At 42.2% G+C, this 19,829-nt stretch overlaps 1 protein-coding gene and 1 long non-coding RNA gene across 6 annotated transcripts; one reads left to right on the forward strand and one right to left on the reverse strand.

Annotated features, from left to right (window-relative positions):
• Positions 1-8,301: 8,301 nt before the first annotated feature.
• On the reverse strand, positions 8,302-13,055 carry LOC116881736 (armadillo repeat-containing X-linked protein 3). Of its 3 annotated transcripts, none has more exons than XM_032881727.1 (5): positions 12,893-13,055; positions 12,280-12,358; positions 11,916-11,976; positions 11,585-11,655; positions 8,302-11,319 (listed from the first exon to the last, which is right to left on the reverse strand). In XM_032881727.1, exon 5 carries the CDS (start codon positions 11,171-11,173, stop codon positions 10,034-10,036), a length of 1,140 nt encoding a protein of 379 aa, XP_032737618.1. In that variant the 5' UTR covers positions 11,174-11,319; positions 11,585-11,655; positions 11,916-11,976; positions 12,280-12,358; positions 12,893-13,055; the 3' UTR covers positions 8,302-10,033. The 3 variants fall into 3 exon arrangements, with proteins under 3 accessions (XP_032737618.1, XP_032737617.1, XP_032737619.1); XM_032881726.1 differs by having other exon boundaries at positions 12,280-12,386; XM_032881728.1 differs by lacking the exon at positions 11,585-11,655 and having other exon boundaries at positions 12,280-12,386.
• Positions 13,056-18,002: 4,947 nt separating this feature from the next.
• On the forward strand, positions 18,003-19,823 carry LOC116881737. Of its 3 annotated transcripts, XR_004385478.1 has the most exons (4): positions 18,003-18,115; positions 18,430-18,519; positions 18,850-18,968; positions 19,277-19,823. It is a non-coding gene; the product is annotated as an uncharacterized LOC116881737 (long non-coding RNA). The 3 variants fall into 3 exon arrangements; XR_004385477.1 differs by having other exon boundaries at positions 18,850-19,823; XR_004385479.1 differs by having other exon boundaries at positions 18,430-18,507; positions 18,850-19,823.
• The last annotated feature ends 6 nt before the right edge of the window (positions 19,824-19,829 follow it).

Here is a 19,829-nt window from a genome sequence, read left to right on the forward strand (position 1 = left end):
AAAAATACAATGGTGATAAAAACAGACTAGGCCTTTGCACTCATGAAACTCACAGACCAGTGGAGGATATACATTAACCAAGAAATCACACAAGTGTATGTATAATTAAAATTTTATGTAAGTACAGAGAAGGACTAGAACACAGACATACAAGAGTATATACCAGAAGACCTAGACACACTCTGAAGCAGTAGATAGGAGACAGGAAGAATTCCCTAAGGAAGTGAAATTTGAGCTGAAATAAGGAAAAACATAGTTAACTAGGCAAAAAAGACATTATAAATATCTTGTAATTCACTGCTACAGAATGCCATAGCTAAGGCAATGTGTCATATCCTTCCAGCTATTTTACTATCCGCACACAAATCTGTATGTACATATGCGTGTATATATTTTTATGTAATTGGAATAAACCTCAGTCCACAAATTCTAGTGTTTAAGACATCCAACTTTTATTTTCTATAGCAATACTCATCATTTCTACTTTGTAGTCTCACTGCATGGGGGTGACCAAAATGGTATGAGTTCAGATCTACTATTTTTCTCCATGGTTGCGTCTAAGTTCAAGGATGCTTATAGAGTGCCTTAGAGTGTTGGAAGGAAGGAGTCCATATGGTTCTGATGTCATCTACAAAATTCACCATTCTCATTCCTTCCCTGTGGCCCCTTCAGACATGGTGGCTCTCTATTTGCTTCTGTGTCATCCTTGATTGATCAAGACTTTCTCTGCTGCTTCCTGCCATGGTTATGAGGGGACATAGAAAGCTTGGTAAGACCCTATACTATCCTGGCTAGAAGTAATATAAAGCAGCCACCTCCAAATGTCTCTTAAGAGACATGACTATAAGTCACCTACACAATTCAATCCAACAAACCTATCTGAGGAGTTTCCTGTCAGTGGCAGACTGAACTGACTTGGAAAGCTTTCCTCTTCCCACCTGAAACTCTCACAGAAATGATAGAATATGCACCCCCTCTAAAATTAGTAATGTAATCAAGTTCATCATGAAATGGAAATCCCCAAGCATCAAAGGAATTAACAACAGTTAGCAGGAAATAAAGACAAACAGATGGATATTGGTTTTAAGGGCTGGGGGCCAGGGTTTTAATCCCACCTAATGACAGAAGGCAATGCTTCTGGGCAGTGGAAGATGAGAAGCTGGTAGTGAGCTCCTGTCTAAACCCAGACCCTAAAGAAACACAACCAGGACAAGAAATGATGACTAGAAAATCTTTCCTCACAGCAAAAATACTGTTTTGCTTATCTTTTATTTGAAGATGTAGGCAAAGATCCCCCTGGAAGCAATCAGAACCCACGCCAACACCCATAGGTACAGGGTTGAATTCACACTTCCTACATTTTTGATAACCCAAAGGATATAAATTAACATAAAAATAATCTAGAACGGGTGAAATGTATATGGCCCTAGCAGAAGTAAATAGAATATATCATTTGTTTATGTTTATATTATCTCTCAATGGAATAGAACTATTGAAGGAGTCAGGTATAATCCTTAGCAAAATAAATAAATGATAGCACTTAAAGGACTATAATTAAAGCTAGAAAAATAATTTTGGGGATTTGAAAACACAATTTTCAAATTTAAATACTCAGATTAAATGAAGAAGGAAATACTTTAAAAATTAGAGAATTTATAGGCATACCCTCTTATCTTAACAAAATTAGAAATAAATAACAAAAGATCACCATAAAATGTAACTGCCTGATAATATAGTATTGTTCTCTAAAATAACCACTAGGTCAACGAGAAAATTAAAACTAAAGTTGTAAGTTATCTGGAAAGCAGAGAAAATGAGAATACTTCATATCAAAGCCTATGGAGCATGACAAAAGCTGTTCTCAGAGGAAAATAAGGTCTTAATCACATTATTATTCAAGAAGACCATAAATAAAGGACATAAGTACTCTTCTTGAAGAATTAAATAAAGATAAATATAACAGAACATATCCAAAAATAGAAGAAATTAGGACAGTTAAAGATAAAAATAATGACCAAGATAAACAATTATAAAAGTGATTAATTAAAAGCTGGTTCTTTGAAAAGACCAATGACACACTCTTCATGAGTACAACTAAGTGAAAACAGAGGGAAAGTAAAAGTATACAAATTATGAATAATAGGAGATTTAACTACATAAATAGATATGATCAAAAGAATTATTTTACATTCAAATCTATGACATCAAATTAAAAACTCTAGACGTAATGGATGATTTCCTAATAGAAGTTACCAACATTAACTCAAGAAACAGAGGATTTGAGTAGACAAACTACTAGAGATAGGATTGGAAATGTGATTATAGTCCTACCACTAAAAGAGGAACCAGGATCAAAGGATTTCACAGTTCAGTTCTATCTAACCTTTAAAGGAGAGATAATATCCATGTTATTCAAGCTCTACCAGAAAAGAATAAAAAAACTGAAAGTTATCTAATGAATTTTATAGTTAGCAACCCTAAAATCTAAACCTGTTAAAGATAGTACATAAAAGAGAATTATAAACAAATACTAACAATAAATGTAAAATCAAAATACTAACAAATTATACAACATATAAACAAATAGAACCCAGAAGCTGGGCAAGAAAAAGCTGGATTGCAGCTTAATATTGTCCCAGTGTCAATGTCCCACTGATATTTATTTCATTTTTTATTATTTTTTATTATTTCTCATTTTGTACTCATAATGTTTTATAGGTTTAAATCTCTATCTTTTTCAGTTTTTTTATGAGAATATTACTTTATCTTGTTAGTGTCCTCCAAAATGTCTTAATTCATAGTGCTCAAGCACTCTAGATCTAACAGTTCATTCCATGTTTAAAAAAGATCAGTGTCTTATCTTTGGTTCCAAGGAACATTTAACAATATATAATAACTCTCCTGTTTGGAAGATTGCATTAACTAGCAGATTTTCAAATTCTCAAACACATAGATTAGTTCATTCACTGTCATGTGTCCCAGGACAATGTTAAGGTTGCTTTGAGTGAAGTGTTGTCGTAGTCACGAAGTCATCTGCTAGACTGTTTTTAAAAATTGTAGCATTCTCATAGCCTAAAGTGTATTGTGTTTATCCTTCTGGTGTTTTAAAGGTCTTCATAATAGACTCAATAGCACAATGAATTACTAATATCGCAACCCACGACTATTAATTTCATCTTTGATAAAAATGTTTCTGTGATAGAAGACTTCACCAACAGTCCTCAGTGTACCATACCTCCAAGTTAGTAAAAAGACCAATAATGTTTCCGTTTACAGAGAAGAATAACATTTTGTAAATAACCTATGACTAATAATGTATGAAAAGTTACGCCAAAAAGTGGAGGAAAGTATGGCATATTCAAAGTCTGGGCCTGGGAAAAAGAAGTAAAATTACTTCTCTACTTCATACCACTCACAAAAGTATATATTAGGATTAAACACACACACACACACACACACACACACACACACACATATTTTTAAAAGCTTGAAGAAAATATAAAAAATTATTTTAAAACCCCAGGGTGGCAAAAGTCTGCCTCAGCATGAGCCCAAACCTAGATGCCCTAAAGGGAAAGGCAAAGTGATAGGACTACCTAAAAATGTAGATCATCTACAGAAAAGGACAACATGAACAAAGTTACATGAGGTAAGAGATGCATGGAAAGATACACGTGATATATTTTAAGTGAAATAAAAGTTGCAAAACAGAGCAATGGAATGTGAGTTCAATTTCTGATAAAAATGTGAATACGGGGGCGCCTGGGTGGCTCTGGGGTTAAAGCCTCTGCCTTCAGCTCAGGTTATGATCCCAGGGCCCTGGGATCAAGCCCCGCATTGGGCTCTCTGCTCAGCGGGGAGCCTGCTTCCCTTCCTCTCTCTCTGCTTGCCTCTTTGCCTACTTGTGATCTCTGTCTGTCAAATAAATAAATAAAAATCTTAATAAATAAATACATACATACATACATACATAAATGTGAATACGTATATCATTTATGTTCGTATGTGCACAGAACACATTAGACTGGTAATAGTAGGTAATTGCAAAGATGGGTAAGAAGGGGGCAGTTTTACATTTTATTTTATATGTTTACCTGTTTTGGTTTTTAGCAAGCATGATTCATTTCTGTGGTTTAAGAAATCACAGTAAAGAAGATTAAAATTGAGCTCATTGTGAAAAATAACTCCTCAAAATGCTGGTAACTCTTAAATCTGTCTCAAAGTGGTAGTCAAATGCCCAGCTGGAGGCATAATGTTGTCTACCTGTCAACAACAAGTCAATGCTATGGCCTTCTTCCCCAGACACTAGTTTTCCCCTCTCTACATTGAACTAATATATCTGGGACATCTATCAGCAATATAAAAACAGTTGAAAAACAGTTCCAGGGTGTTACTGATATCGTAATACTTCCCTAATTATATACATATCCACCTAAACAAACCTAATCACGTATGTGTGATATGCATTTATAGACCTGCACAAGTCATGATATTCACAACATAAAGATTTAACCTTTATATTGGAAGAAAATCAACCAGAATTTACTGCATTTTCATTGGTGACATGGTGTGATTTAACACTTCCAATTTTCAGCTATAGATTACAAGGGCCAGCTTAACAAAAGGTGAAAACTGATGATGTTAAATAGTAACTGATTATAGGGAATCATTGTCCAAGTCAGTTCAAATGGATTTCCGATTTATAAAATATTTTAAATACTGTTACTTTTACTTGTTCTTGCCTAAATTCCATTTTTCTAATATCAAAAAGAAAATCAATTTAACTCATTTTAAATGATAAAAGAAAGTAAAAACTAAAAGTTTTCCTTTATGAATCCATGTCATTATGTCTGGATTGTCATTAGAGCTTATCAAAAGAAAGTCACAAAAATTGGTGTGAACACAGTTAAATCACATTTCAGTGAACAGAAGACTGAAATGGAAATAGAAAAAAGTACTTGAAGAGATGATAATTCATTTTGCTTGGTTTAAGAAAAATTTAATAACAAATTGTCATTACTCATCGAACAAAAATAATCCAGAAAAGGGAGAGACTAATCAACATTTAGGGAAGAATGCACTGCAAATACTAGTTTCCTCCTGCTGTTAAAGTATACATCTCTCGTGCTCACTTCGGCAGCACATATACTAAAGTATACATCTCTCAAACTCCTTATGAAAGCTCATTGATAATACATCTTTATAGTCATAAAATTGCCATGCACTGATACTCTGCCCCTGTCATGGGGGTATCCAAACAGACAAAATTTATATTTGTTTCCAGGGAGAAATATGCTCTAACTATTGAATACAATAGTTGATTTCAGCAACTAGTCAATCCCCCCAGGAGACACGGATGCACCAGGCTCTCCTTCTTTGACAGCACCAACATCTAGCTAAGTCAGTTTGCCCTGATTCCCTGAACATTAAATAAATAATATTTTGATAATAATTTGGTTTCTGAGATAGAGTGATGTTAGAGAGAGAACATTCTGAGCAGCAAATACTAAGAATTTGATCTACTTAGCAACGATTTTTCTCATAGTAACAGAAATGATCACTCCTTTTTTACTTTCAAAAAGAAATTCTGCCCCACCTGATAATATGTCCCTTACTCTGCAAACTTAGAAACGCTCAACAAACGGGGAACTCTGTGCCCAGACAAAGATCTTGCATTATTACATTTACCCTTTCAGAGGTCAACAGGGCCAGAGAGTTACACTAAAGCCCAATCTCAATGGTGGACTGAATTATATGTGCATGAACCTGTAAGGATAAAGATACCCCTCCAATAGGGCTTCCTGCACTCCCCACCTTCCTTCTCCCTCCCCGCAGGCCTATCCCCAAACATGCATTGCCCAAAACCTTAACACAAGGCCTGAGGGGGATCCAATGGACAGGATCAAGTGTGGAAGTACAACATTCTGAAAAACAAATATCTGTTATCCTGCTTAGTACCACACCTCAGGGCAAGGCAGACCAGGGGCCATTATCTTGGTTTTCTGCACCCCAAGATGGCAGCAAGATAGCTCTTGTTTAAAGGCACAGAAGAGCCGCAGTTCAGATAGAGAAACCAGAATAAACCTTCAGCCTGGGATATGATGTAAAATGAATGTACCAAGTTAACACTGAAAATAGTCATAATCATTCTGAGAAAAACCATTTCCAAGGGAATTTAGCAGAGAAATTAACCAAAAGAGGTATAAACACAAAATTTGCATGAACCACATCAATTTGCTAAACCCACACTTGGGATGCTTATTGAGACAAAGCAAGTAAGATACGAATTTTAAAAAAAGAAAGCCAGTTTTCTGAGCCTTGAAATATTATGTTTTGGGTGACAATTTATAAAAGAACTACAGTCCTTGAAATATATGCTTTGGGTAACAATTTATAAAAGAACTACACTCCATTTTTGTAAAATTACCTTTGAATACTTTTGACTGAGGTAGACCAATTTAAATTCCTAAAAGCTTTAGATGAGAACAAAACCAAAATAGCCTCCCAGTTCCTAATTTCCTCGGTTTCCTGGGAGCTGCCATCATCTCTAAAGAGAGAACACTGCCTCCTCCCCGCCCCCATGATCTGCCACAATCACGGTCACAATCCTAGAGCTGTGCCCTTCCCAAAGTGATTGAGAGTGGCAACCTGCAATGTGAAAACATCAGGACATCAGCGTGTGGCTTGACCAACCATGTGGCCTGCCTGGACCAGGCTGTCACACATCTGTCTCACACAGCACTTCCCAAAGTCCAGGCAATTTGGTTCCAAGAAATACCCGGCATGGGACACCCCAAGTCCATGCAGTGCCCCTAGGGCTGCGCCACACTAGGACTAGTTCATTCTAGGTCTCTGTTCCACAAGACTTCCAGAAAATGTTTGGCATCCAGTCACACCCTGGATCACCACATTACCACAGCAATGACAGTTATTATTCTGTATTAAATGCCCACTGGTGGGTGAACTGGTGTCATGCGGATTAAATGGTCACAGAAGCACAAGGAGACTATAGCCAGTGATCCCCCAGAAGGAGAAAATAAAGATTGAAGTGGGAGACAGGGAGAGGGGAAAAGAATGGGAAGGAAGGAGATGAGGAGAAATCTGCCAAGAGCAGGTGGATGCTGATCAGGCCTGTGCCCCTGCTAAATGGTGGCTTTTTAGGACTTAATCTCATTTTTACCCACATTTAAAATGAGGTTAAGTAATAAAATTCACCCAGCACCCCAAATTCAACATGGCTTGATGTGAATATTTTCTAAGGGTTTTTAAAAATTATTTATTCATTTGAGAGGGAGTGAGCTCCAGCAAGAGTAGGAGCAAAGTGGGAGGGGCAGGGTGAGAGCAGACTCCACTGAGCAGGGAGCCTGATGAAGCAGGGGCTAGATCCTAGGACCCTGGGATCAAGACCTGGGCAGATGTTTAACTGAATGAGCCACACAGGCGACCCATGATTTTTTTTTTTTTTCCAGATGTTCCAGCTACACATCTGGGGTAGAAAACAAGTCTCGTTGTCTCTACTGTCTCAAGTATCTCCAATGAATATTTCTTAGGAGAAAATTCAAAAAAAATTTAATCAGGCTCCAAAAATTTACAGGATCATCCAATTTTATGTACAGAATATATAGAAATATGGATAATAAAAGTGTCTGAAAGTGTATACACTCAGTTTCAATTCTGTGTTTCTCTCTCCAGAGGCCACAGTTCCTTACACTCTTACACTTTGTACCTTCTCTCTGGGAATCACATCCACTTCCATGCCCTCAATTACCATTCATCCTCCCTGTGGCTCCCTAATCTTTTTCTTTTTTTCCCCCTCTAAGTGCTCCCTGAATACATTCAAACGACAATAGGCTGTCTTCATCTTGATATCACAAGGATTCCTCAAACTCAATTTATTTTAAGTGGATTAGTCTTCCCCTCCCAAATCTTTTTCTCCCACCTAGTTGCAGAGCAAGAAAAATCTTAGCTGCCTTTTCCCCGAGCACATCTGTAAAACTAGTGTCAAATGAGTCTCCACTTTGGACGTGATTCAATAAAGTCACCATATGCAACAGCTTGAAGCAAACCAGTTTCTGACCCTTTCATCTAATATAGACAACATTAAGGTAAGTATGTGGGAGCCTGGGGCTGAAAGCAGATGGTCACTGAACAGAGGATTTTACCCTTTCCTGATCTATGTTGTGGAGGCTGGTGAGATCACATCTGAGGAAACACTGAGTCCTGGGAAATAAGAAAACCTTATTCCTCTGAGAAATTATTTTAACAGTTGTTTTGCAGGAATGACAGAACTCTACATACTAGTCACTTAATAAATGCTAACCTTTATTGTTATTATTTATTAAATGACACTGACACATGGCAGAATTCCCCCAGCAAAACAAAGGTCAACCAAAAAAAAAAAAAAAAAACCTATCAACCCGGCACTCTAGGGAAATAAAGGTGCTCATTTTTCTTAATTAACTGCTCTGTACCAGAACATTCGAAGTATTTTGCATGTATTATTCAATTTAATCTTTATGACAAACCCCATCTTCATCACTCATCCAGCATTGCAGAGAGAAACTTCAACCCATCTCATTTTTAATCTCAATTGTTTTCTACTCAGCACATGTACTACCCACCTGCTTCATTCCCAACACTTCATTTTTCAAAAATTTCCCCCAAAACAATGTTCATTTTATACAAATAACACAGAGATGAATAAAAAGCAAAAAGGTAAATATCACTAATTATCCTTCCACTCAAATATACCAGCTACTGTTTGGATAACTATAATTCCATAGTTGTGTCTACCTTAAAATGTTTTACTATCTTCAAAAAGAAATGAATCATTCGATGAACACTGCTATCTAACCTACCTTTCTCATTGAACAATGCAGAATATCTTTTCCTGGCAATATGGATTTGACTCAACATAGTTATATACCATGTGAATGTTCCTTAATTTATTGAAGCAATCCAGTGTGTTAGACACTTAGGTTGCTTCCAATTCTTACTGTTTTGGACAGTGCTGGGATGAAGAGCCTTGTCCATACAGTCTTTAGCCAATTATTCAATTATTTCCTCAGGACAAAGGGTTTACATACTTTAAGGCTTATATCTATATTACCAAATAGCCTGCCACAAACCCGTACAAACTCAGTGTAAACTCATTCCTACCACCAGAGTTTGGTAGGATCCATTTCTCCACACCCTTGTAGACACTGCACAGCTGGTGAGAGAGAGACTGCTATATGAATTCCAATTATCCTTTCTAGTCGAAAATATTTAATGGCTCTTGGTGTTCTGTGGGATAATATTCCAACAGCTCTGCACAAACTGACTTCACTCAGCTTTCCAAACTTCCATTCCCCACACTCTCCACTCTAGGTAGACTGTCATAGGAAAAGGGTTCCTACCTCCATGCCTTTCTCAGCCTAGTGTCCCCGCACTCCCACTCTTGGAAAGCCTAACGACTTACCCTATTCTGGACTTACTTTTTTGGTCACTTCCTCCAGGAATCTATAGCTGACTGTTACATCCCCCAGAAGCCTTTGCTTCCTCTATGCTCTGAGAACACACATTTGACAATGAGTATATGCTCCAGATATTCTGTTATCTTTTTGTTTGTGTATTTCTTATCTCTCCAACTAGATTATAAAACCAAAGGACAAGGATGGTCTCTTTCTTTTTTCTTTCTTTTTTTTTTCAACATTAACACACAACTTTATTGATGATACACAAAGTTAATGCAAATGACAGGAGGGAGCTTACTTATGACCAACTGGTTCACTGTCACGCAAAAGAAATAGTAGAAATATTTCAATCTACGTAGCGGGATAAAAAGCAACAAACATGTTTTCAGAACAAGTAGTGATATTCATTCACCCAGCTTAGACCTGAAAACCAACTCAGCTAAACATCAGCATTGATGATACAATGATATTCATCACTCAAAATTGGCAGCTGAAAGGGTTCCTTTACCATATAAACAAGGTGGAGAAAAAGAAATAGTTTACAATGTGTGTCGCTTCTAAACTACAAAATCAAGAAGTTATTCCTGGGTCTTTGGGAACATATGCTCAGCTAGTTTGGCCATGAATTTTCCAACCTTTACTTTCACCAAAAAATCATGGTGACTTTCTATCCCCAGAATCTTGTCAGCACACACTTGAAATTCTTTTAGAAAGAAAAACAGTGAACCTTCGCTGAATGGATTCTGAGTAGGTTCATTTTCTTCCCATTTAAAATTGTCATTTATGTTCTCAAATATGACCAGAAGTTTAAGAATAACCTCTTTGTTCTCCTTCTTGTTAAAGAGGGAACCAAGCGAAGATGGCACTTGGGCCCTGAGCAGTTCTCTAGCCATGGCTGGATTTTCAGCCAAATTCAAAAGGAGTTTCAAAACCTGAAATTTGGTTTCTTCGTTTCCCGCTGAAAATAAACGAAAAAAGTCTGAAATGGAATTAGCAAGCATGTGCTGATACTCATTAGTAACAGTCATATTTGTAAGCAATCTTAGTCCAGCCAGCTGCACCGATGAGTTCAAGCGAGAAGTGATTGTGTCATCACACACTTGATTCATGTATATCTTAAGCCTGCGCTGATTTTCAGCATTCACACTCAAGTTATTCAGGACAATTAAAGCCTTTTCCTTAACTATGGGATCCCGAGTATTGAGAATCTTTGCTACAATTGGGAGACCACCCAGATCACGAATAATATCTCTGTTAAATGCATAAGCAGCATTGTTACCCAGAGCAATTAAAGCTGCTTCAAGAATATAAGGTTTTTCAGACATCTCCACCAAGCAAAGAACTTTCTGCAGCTCCTGAGGGGACAAAATAGTATCGTCTGAATTGGGGGAAGCCCGTTTCTGAACAGCCCTGCGAGCCCGGGTAGCTCTGGCCCTTGCTCTGGCCCGTGCTCTGGTTCCGGCCTCAGTCCCAATCCGGGCCCAAGGTGGGTACCACACTATACCCTTGTTCTCACTGCTGTCATCATCGTCATCAGACCAGTCATTGTACCGGGCCCCAGGGCAGTCCCCAACATCATCCACATCCCCAGACCCACCCTCAGCCATTTTCTCCTTGTTCTGTTTTCTTCCCCGGGTCAGTCTATAAATGCAATAGCAGGCTCCAGCGCCAATCACCAGTCCCGCAGTCACCCAGCCTACTTTCCTGGCGTAGCCCATGCAATCGTCCCTGACAATAGCAGGGACCAAGGAACAGAGTATTCAGTCAGGCTGGGAGAGGAGGGCTATGGGCCTGCGTGCAGGCCTGTGGAAAGTGATCGTCTTCAGCCACGTCAAGGCCACAGTAGCTGATACTGGAGGTGGACCTGGGAGTGGAGGAAGGAAATAGGGTTTAAGTTTCTCTTTTGTGTTGCCCCATGCAGAGAGCTGCACAGAAGGACAGGAGAGTCATAAATGAGTAGTTGGTAGGAAACGTAGATTGTTAACAAACCCTCTATATCCTCCTCCTTTCAGCCTCCCTCTCCCCTCCCCAGCCCACCCTCTCCCCAAGCTTAGATAAAGGCAATGGAGCACTTAGTCTCCGCTGGGCCCTCAGAGGGTGTTCCCAGGGAGTGGCACTGTTGCACTAACCTCCTCCAGACAGGCAGTTTGTCCCTTCTTCCCTCCCCTAGAGGTGTGCCACGCCCAACAACCCTCGTAATCTGCAGAGAAACCAGAGGCAGTGAGAACTGAGGGCGATGGATTGATTGTTCACATTCGTAGCCTTCCTGATTCACCATTCAGGCTGTCAGACTTTTTTTTAACCTCTATTCCATCCAAAACATGCAGAAGCCTGCCCCTTCCCTAACCTGAAAGGGGAGGGATATTAGGGAAATAAGGTAGGATTGGGTGAGCTTGTCCAAATGTGGCTGATTTCCAGCCCCTCCCCCATTCCAGGCAGCCCCCCCACGCCTACACCGACCTCTACTGATCCGAGGAAACTTCCTCCCTCTCTTCAAGTGGTGCCACCTGCTACAGCAGACCTGCAGGATGACAGATCGAAAACATGGGGACTAAGTGCTGTTGAGAGAGGAGGATTATGAACAAACTCTCTGATAGGTTTTCCTTCTGTCATTCTCCCCAGCCCCCACTCCCACGCCCCCCTCCCGCGACACACACACACACACAAACACACACACCCCGAACGCCATTTCACCACAGTCCCAAACGTGCAAGAAACACATTCAGCCTCAGCCCTAACCTAGATTATTGCCATCTCTGGCTTCTCCCTACCCCCGCCCCACCCCCGCACCGCCCGCCCTCTTAGGGTCCCCAGATAGTCTTACCCTCAAATCGACCTTCACCGATTGGGGTTAATTTCCTTCCTCTTCTCTTGCCTGGCGTAGTGCCCAACCTACGGAAAGACTGGCAACCCAGAAGAGGCTCGGACTCCCTAGACACAGAGCCATAGTCAGGAAGACACAGCCACAGTCAAAAAGACGGGAAACGGCCGCTACTAAGCGCTTGGTGGACGACCAGTCCCCAGAACATGAAACTCTTCCCTAATTCAGAGGCCTGGTTGTCAAAGGTTTCCCACCCCTATTAACCCCTCTCAGGGCTCTGCCAACAGATATCCCGTTGTACCTTCCCCCTCCCCAAATGTCCAGCCTTTCCCCTCTGGCGCTGTCCTGAAGGACTGGGGGCCAACACCCAGGCCACAGCTCCTTTTCCGGATGACGGCCTCGGCTCCCAGCAGATTCCCAACTCCCGTTCTCTGGGCTCCTCCCCAGACAGCCCCCCGCTCACCATTTCGCAGCATCGAAATGGGCTGCGGGCGGGACAGATGTCTTGGAAGGCTAGCGGAGAGTGGAAGAGACGGCGGAGACGCCTGGGGACCCGCGACGGTCTCCGCCCTACGCCCTTGGCCCCCCGACCTTATGGAATCTCCCAGGCACTGACCTGCAAGAATCCGGGACAATTTCCTTCTTCTCCTCCTCCTTCCCTCTGCCGCAGGCCCGCTGGCCCTCAGGGCAATGGGGAGCTGGTACTCAGACGGGAACAAGGACCAGAACAAGAAGGACTTCTGCACACGTCAGCTCTTGGTCACGTGAGATCTACGTCATCCACCAACTCGGGTCCCTAATTTCCCCTCCCACCAGCAGTGCGGCAGAAGAGGGCCCGCCCCCCTCCATTCCCTCCCCCACACCAGGCCTTGTTACTCTTTCTTCTTTGCTAATCCCATCTCCCGGTAGTAGTTGTGTTTGCCTTCCTCGGATTACCAGGAAGGGACAGCATCTTCCCCTGGGGCTACTGGCCACTTGTACTTTTTGAAAAATTGCCTCTTCCTTCCCTAAGCTCCTGGGACAACAACCTCTCCTTCAACCTCCCCTCCTCCCAGCTATTAATGTCTACCATTTCCTCTGAAATCTAGTCCCAGATCTGAAATGAAAAACCATCAGAAAAGGAGACCTGGAGTGAGAGTATGTGTGTGTTTTTTTTAACTTTCTTAATACTTTTTTTTGTTCTTTTTGTCCTGCCCTCTCCTGCCCCCAGCCTCCATTCTTTTGTGAGAAGAAAAATTACTATAAAGCTACTCTCATTTGAGGGGGAAAAAAAAGAGTTGGAGTTGGAAGAGTGATGTAGGGTGATGGCCTCAAAAATCCCCACATTTTCTCACTCGTGGGGAGTGTTACACACCTCACTCCAAACAATATTAATGTCTTGAGGCCTAGCACATAACACAACCCTGAATGAGTTCATTAGAGTGTCTAAGATTACATAAATCTTCTGACTAGGCCAGTGTTCTAAACAGGAGCGTGACAGACTTTCACTTGCATGGCTTAGCAAGGAAGAGGCGTGGAGCCCTCAGAAGGTAGTCATACAGAGAAGGTTGAGCAGGAGTCACATCTACCTGGTGGCTATCTGTCCAAAAAGGCATGCACACTGACAAAGTAAGTAGCGTAAAAGAACATTACAAAATATACTTGGATACAGATAGAGAATATCACCTCTAAATAAAGTATTAGGGGAACATTGAGACCAAGATAAAATTGGCTGAACTCGGCTTCTGGCCTCTAGTAATTAGTGTGGAACCATTTCACTGACTGCTTTGGTGAGCTCAGTGATTCACCGGTCAGCAATGATTGAACCTTTTTTTATATTGGGAAAAGTAATAAAAGTAATATCAGAACATTGGGATCTACAGTGAGATTGTCCTTAATACTTCAGATATAAGGTAATTATCTGAGTATAACTTTTACAATCCACAGATAATATGGGAGTAAATCAAGAGACTGGAGAGTTTGGGAATAGGCAGAACTCCAGAGAAGTTCTGTGTAACTTCTAAGAGGCAGTACAAGGATCTGACTGAAATTTAGCAAACAGAAAACCACATCAGCTATGCGATTCTGGGTTCAGAGAAAGATCATGTGCAGCATGGGGCTTATTCAAGCATGGGAATGTATGAAAAGAAGTGTCAGAGGAAAGTGATGGTAGCTCCCACCCAAGTGCCGTCTGGGGAGAGGGAGTCCTGGCTAAGATGAATGGAACATTCAGCTTTCCTTGGCAGAGCCATCCCCATAATGTGTAAGGGTCCTTCGGACTCTCTTAATAGAAAGCCACTTCTTAAGGTGAACCAGGGCTCTTGCTCTGATTGCAGGTTCACCAAGCAACTTCTGAGGTTGCTTGCTTCTTAAGTAGTAGCTTGCTTACAGAAAGAATGGACTGTAAAAATGGACAGAAACATCCAATACCCTCTGACAGTTGTATTTTTCAGGGTAAATTATTCAGTTGTCACTCGTACTGGTACTTAGCTTCCCTTTTGGCCCACTTAAAGAGAGGGAATGCAGAGATGCCTTCGGGTGTTCAGATCTAGATTTACATGTAAGTCTCTGTGAATGGGAGTCTTGACAGAGACCTCGCTTTCAGATAAAGTCAGGGCTTGATCATGCGACAACCAGGGCAAGACACTAAACTATAAATAAAACCCTGTGGAATCCTGTCAGGAAAGCCAGGTCAGTTTGACTTAGAATACAATCCTGTGCATCATGATTTCTGAACTGTACCTCTCTGACGTTTAGTGAATGTGAAAAATCACAACCAAGACATTTTGTGGCACATAGGCCCCCAGCATCTCGTTTCATAGCTTGACAACGGGTTAACATCCAAAGTCCTTAAAAGGCTCCAGCAAATCAACCCTCTGAAACAGTTTAAGTTTCTGTCTGGGAAAAGAAAGGAAGTGCATTTAATGTTTTACACTCCCCCTTTTCCCTTACATCCCCCTTTTTCTCCCCCAGCAAAAGGGTGGGTATTGTGCCCAAAGGAGACCAACTCCATACTCTCTTACTAAAATTTAAATCTTGAATACACATTTTAAAAAAACAGCGGAAGGATGACATCCTGAAGAGACTTTCTGTGAATTCCTCCTGCCTATCCCCCTCAGAGCTGACCCTGGTCTGCAACACTCCCTCGTTGTTTCAGTTAAATCAGGTTTGGTTTCTGTTGCTTGCAACCAAACAAAATTAACTAATACAAAACACAAAAACAAATAACACGATACAAAGAGTAATATTACTTTTTAAAATAAAAATCTTCTCTATATATTTTTCTCACTTTCTAAATCCCATTAGTGTTAGCATCTGCCTATCCTTTTTTATTTGGGGGCACTCTCTCAGATAACTATCACCTGGGACCACATACCAGTTTGAGCCAAAAGGTTCCTTTCAGCGGTGGCTTCATATAGCCTTCTGCAGGCGTAGGAGCTTTTAACAGGCTTGTCTGAGGAACTGCTTAAGGATTTTCCTTTTTTGCTTTTGAAACGGTTTGTCAGGCAAATAGCATGCCCTTAAGTAGTTGCTGATGGGTGTATAATGGAGAGCAAAGTAGATTTTAAATGGCAGTTTTTAGGTTCCCTGGTAGAAATTGTAGATCTAAATGACAAAGAAGCGAGGGAAATTGACAGGCTTATCATTCCCATGGAGTATAGGATGTTTTAGAGAGGGAGTGGATTCAAACGGGAAAGGTCTGGCGGGGAAAAATCTGACAGACTGGGAAAATGATGGCCGGGAGTTACACGTTGGATTGAAATAACCGGAAAACATACCAAAGTGGGGGAGGGAGATATTTTTTACTTGTAAGGAGAGGGAAGAGTGGCACTTTTGTCCTTAAAGCTTTGTTAAGCTTTATATACTCCTTAGTTCTTTCTAATGTATACATTCAAAACAAACAAAAGCCACTTGTATAATTACCTAGCAACTAAAAATTGAATGATGGACAGTTAGATTTGTCAGTAAAGCTTCATACATAGAATTCGCTTGTCTAGGAGAAGAAAGTAAAGGGAGACAAAAAGAACAGTGGAGGGAGATGATGCAGAACAACAGCGGTAAGCTGTTTTTCAGAGAAAAGGGTGTGATACTAGTGAAGGAGTTTGGACTATAAAAGTTTTGAGGAAGAACAGAAAGTTGTGATGTGTTCTTGACTTCTGAATATTCACCAGCAAGTCACTCTGGGCTCCTGGCTTACCTCTTGAAAGGGCCTCCCCCCACACAGGGGCCCCTCACAGGGAGAGCTTCCTGCTGGGGTGTCAGATTTCAGCATTCAAAGAAAGAGGCTGCCTAAAGGGTCTATATTTAGAGTATGACTCCCTAGCAGGGACAGCTGAATGTCTGGGGACTAACTTCTGCATACTTTGTCCCTGAGTTCTGGGATTATTCTGAGGGGCTTGTATGGGTGGTGCAGTGAACTTGTAACAGAAGGCAGGGAGTGAAAAGGCCTCTCTCAGCCGGTGATTACTGCTTGGCATCCTGTCAACTATGCTTTTCGTGAGGGAAAAATGGCACAAATTTCAGGGGTGTCGAAGTGATTCACAGTCACCCACAGACCCTCAGCACTGTCTCCACTGGAAGACGCTGAGCACTAGTGGCTGTTAGGGTGACAGACATACAGTACCTGAACAACAGATCCTGGAGTTATCTCACCAGTGTCATGATTAAATGAAAATTATGTCTGTTGAGTCTCATTTTCCTCAGGGGGTGTTAATAACAGGGACAACTCTGATTTATGGATTGTTTACAAGTTACACCATGAAACTTCAGCATAGATTTTAAATAAAAACTTCTGAATGAAAGACAGGCTAACCTGCAAGGTTACTAATTTCTGAAGTTCACAGGAACGGTAAGATGCATCTGAATTTAGGGTCTGCATAAAGTTGGCCCTTTGAAGCCAGAGTGAAAGCCATCCAGCGATCTTCTATGAAGTTCTCAGCCATCTGACACTTAATACTACAAGAATAAGAAAGGCGTAGTGATTCACTTATCAAAAATTGCCACAATTAAAACACTGACCACCTCACTATAGATTCCACCAATTCATAAATCATCTGAAAGCACACTGGTTCTGTTTGTAAAGGTATGCATTTAAATTTTAATATGCTGTTTGAAAGCTGCTATTTCCTGTGCAATCAGTAAAAAACATTTTCAACAGGGTCCAAATTAATTTAACCAAATCAATGAGGCCTCTCTATTAACTGGAAAATCTTGTTTATTACACACACGTACATAACTTGAATTCTTTTTTCTCCAAGTGAAATAGATTTATCGTATTTTCTGGTTACAAAATAGTCTAGTTTGAGTCAATAAAAAAGGAAGGATGAAATAGAACATAAATGTATGAAAAATTTTAATAAAAACCTCACTGCTACTTGAGCTTCCTTTTATGCCACTTCCCCCACCACCACCCATTTTGGTACAGAGACTGGATGTGCAAAGGGGTAGAAATTAAGGAACGGGCAGGGAGCAGGCGATTCATAGCCAAGGAAAGGAGAAGAAATTTCCCCCCAGAAGAAGTAATGGCAGACCCACGAAAAGATGCGGCCCCTTCGTATACTTAGAGAAAGGCAAATTCAAAGACCACAGAGAGCCACGGCCACTTCTGGCTCAATAGTATTGTTATAGAGGAAAGGAGTGACAGGGCCCAGTGCGAAGGTGGGAGGTACGGGCCGGCTGGCGCCTGCCGCACTGCTTGTGGGAGTGGAAATTGGGGGCCAGAGCTCACTGGTGACGTAGTCGTCACGTGACCAAGAGCAGCCTAGAACCGAAGTCCTGCTAGTCGCCTCCGTCTGGGTACCAGCCCCCTATTACTCTGCAGGCGTGTGAAGGAAGAAGGAAACTAGCCCCGGACCGCGAGGTCGGTACGAGCCTGGGCTCCGGCTTAGAGGCGGGTGGGGAGAGGAGAGGGCCAAGGGCGTCACGGATCCAGGTTCGGGCTCAACTGGTCTGGGTCCCCTTCCCGCCTACTTTCTAAATACTGTCGCCCCCCAACCACCCACCCTTGTGCCCATTTAGTAGAGAGAACCGGCGGACTTCGGGGGTGGGGGGCTGAGGGGAGTGAATGGCGGTAGACAGACTCCGAAGAAAGGTGCAACAATCACGGTACTCGGGTCCCGAGTCCTGCGCCGTCCACCAAGCACTCCGTCCCCTCGGTTTCCTGCCTGTTTGCAGGTTTGTAGGTCTGTTGGCCCATAGGTCGCCTCAAACGTCGTGCCGAGGGAAGGAGCAAACTGCCTTGGGACTGTGCAGGTCCGTGTGAAGGTGGGATGAGACCTGGACCCTGGCTGGGGGTGGCGTTGGGGGTGGTGGAGGAGGAATGGCTGGGATCTGAGCGGGCCGGGTCCGAGTCGCCCTCTCCTGGCCCCTTCTTTCTCCACACCCCCTCCCATTTCAGTGCAGGGAAAGGGGTGTGGCGGCCTTTGCTGGGGAAATGGCGGACGATAAGGGGGCGGGGGGGGGCGGGTGCGGAGGAACCGGCGTTTGGAAAGTCGGGGAGGTGTGAGAAATATTTTAAAGTCAAAGGCTGAAAATGCAGAAAAGCGGGTATTAGCACCCGCGTTCTCAGTGCTGATCCATCCACCACACTTTCAGTTCTCCAAAGCCAGCTATCTGTTTTTCTGACCTTCTGCCAGACTGTCCATCAGTCTCCGCGGAAGGAGTGCTGACAACAGAAGACAAGGGAAGAAGAAATTTACCTGACTTTGGTAGAGGTTGGTGGGAGAAACCTACCTGTGAATCTTTGGGGAAGGGGTGGCGGTGGAGGAAACTACCCGAGCCTTTGCCTCTCCATGTCACCCTCCTGGCTATCATAGCACAGCCCCAAACCCTGCCCTTTTCTGTAGGGCCTGGAAGAGAAATGGTGGGTCGTGGGGGTAGATAGAGGATGACAAAAAGGAACAAAGAACTAGTTTCCTAATAATCAACCTCTCTCAACCGGAACTCAAATTCCACTTTGTTTGTATAGTGAGGCACAAACTCAGACACAACACAACGCCTTAATGCCATTTTGCACCCATAGATTCATCACAGGAGAGCTACAGGAGCCCAGGAGAGGCTGAAGAGGACTGCTGCTCCACCATTACTCACCCTGGCCCTCAGAATCCTCCTGAATCAGGTGGAACAAGGCCCTCTCCTGTCCTGTCCAAAGGCTGACACGGACTTGAGCATGGGCAGGGCTCGGGAAGTGGGTTGGATGGCAGCAGGACTGATGATTGGGGCTGGTGCCTGCTACTGTGTTTACAAACTAACCATAGGAAGAGATGACAGTGACAAGTTGGAGGAGGAGGAAGAGGAATGGGATGATGACCAGGAGCTGGATGAGGAGGAACCTGAGCTTTGGTTTGATTTCACAACTATGGCTCGGCCCTGGAGTGAGAATGGGGATTGGACCGAACCGGGGGCCCCTGGTGGCACCGAGGACAGGCCCTCAGGTGGGGGCAAGGCCAGCCGAACACACCCAGTAAAACAGCGCCCATTCCCTTATGAACATAAAAATACTTGGAGCACTCAAAGCTTTAGAAATTTCAGGTGTGTACTTGACCTCTCTAAGTGTCCTTTCATTCAGGGAAAAA

Source organism: Lontra canadensis, unplaced genomic scaffold, assembly GCF_010015895.1.
Source record: "Lontra canadensis isolate GAN:19392208 unplaced genomic scaffold, GSC_riverotter_1.0 scaffold77, whole genome shotgun sequence".
NCBI lineage: Eukaryota > Metazoa > Chordata > Mammalia > Carnivora > Mustelidae > Lontra > Lontra canadensis.

Excerpts from the sequence above, each read along its gene's own strand:
- LOC116881736 (XM_032881727.1), bottom strand. The coding sequence starts at position 11,173 with ATGGGCTACGCCAGGAAAGTAGGCTGGGTGACTGCGGGACTGGTGATT.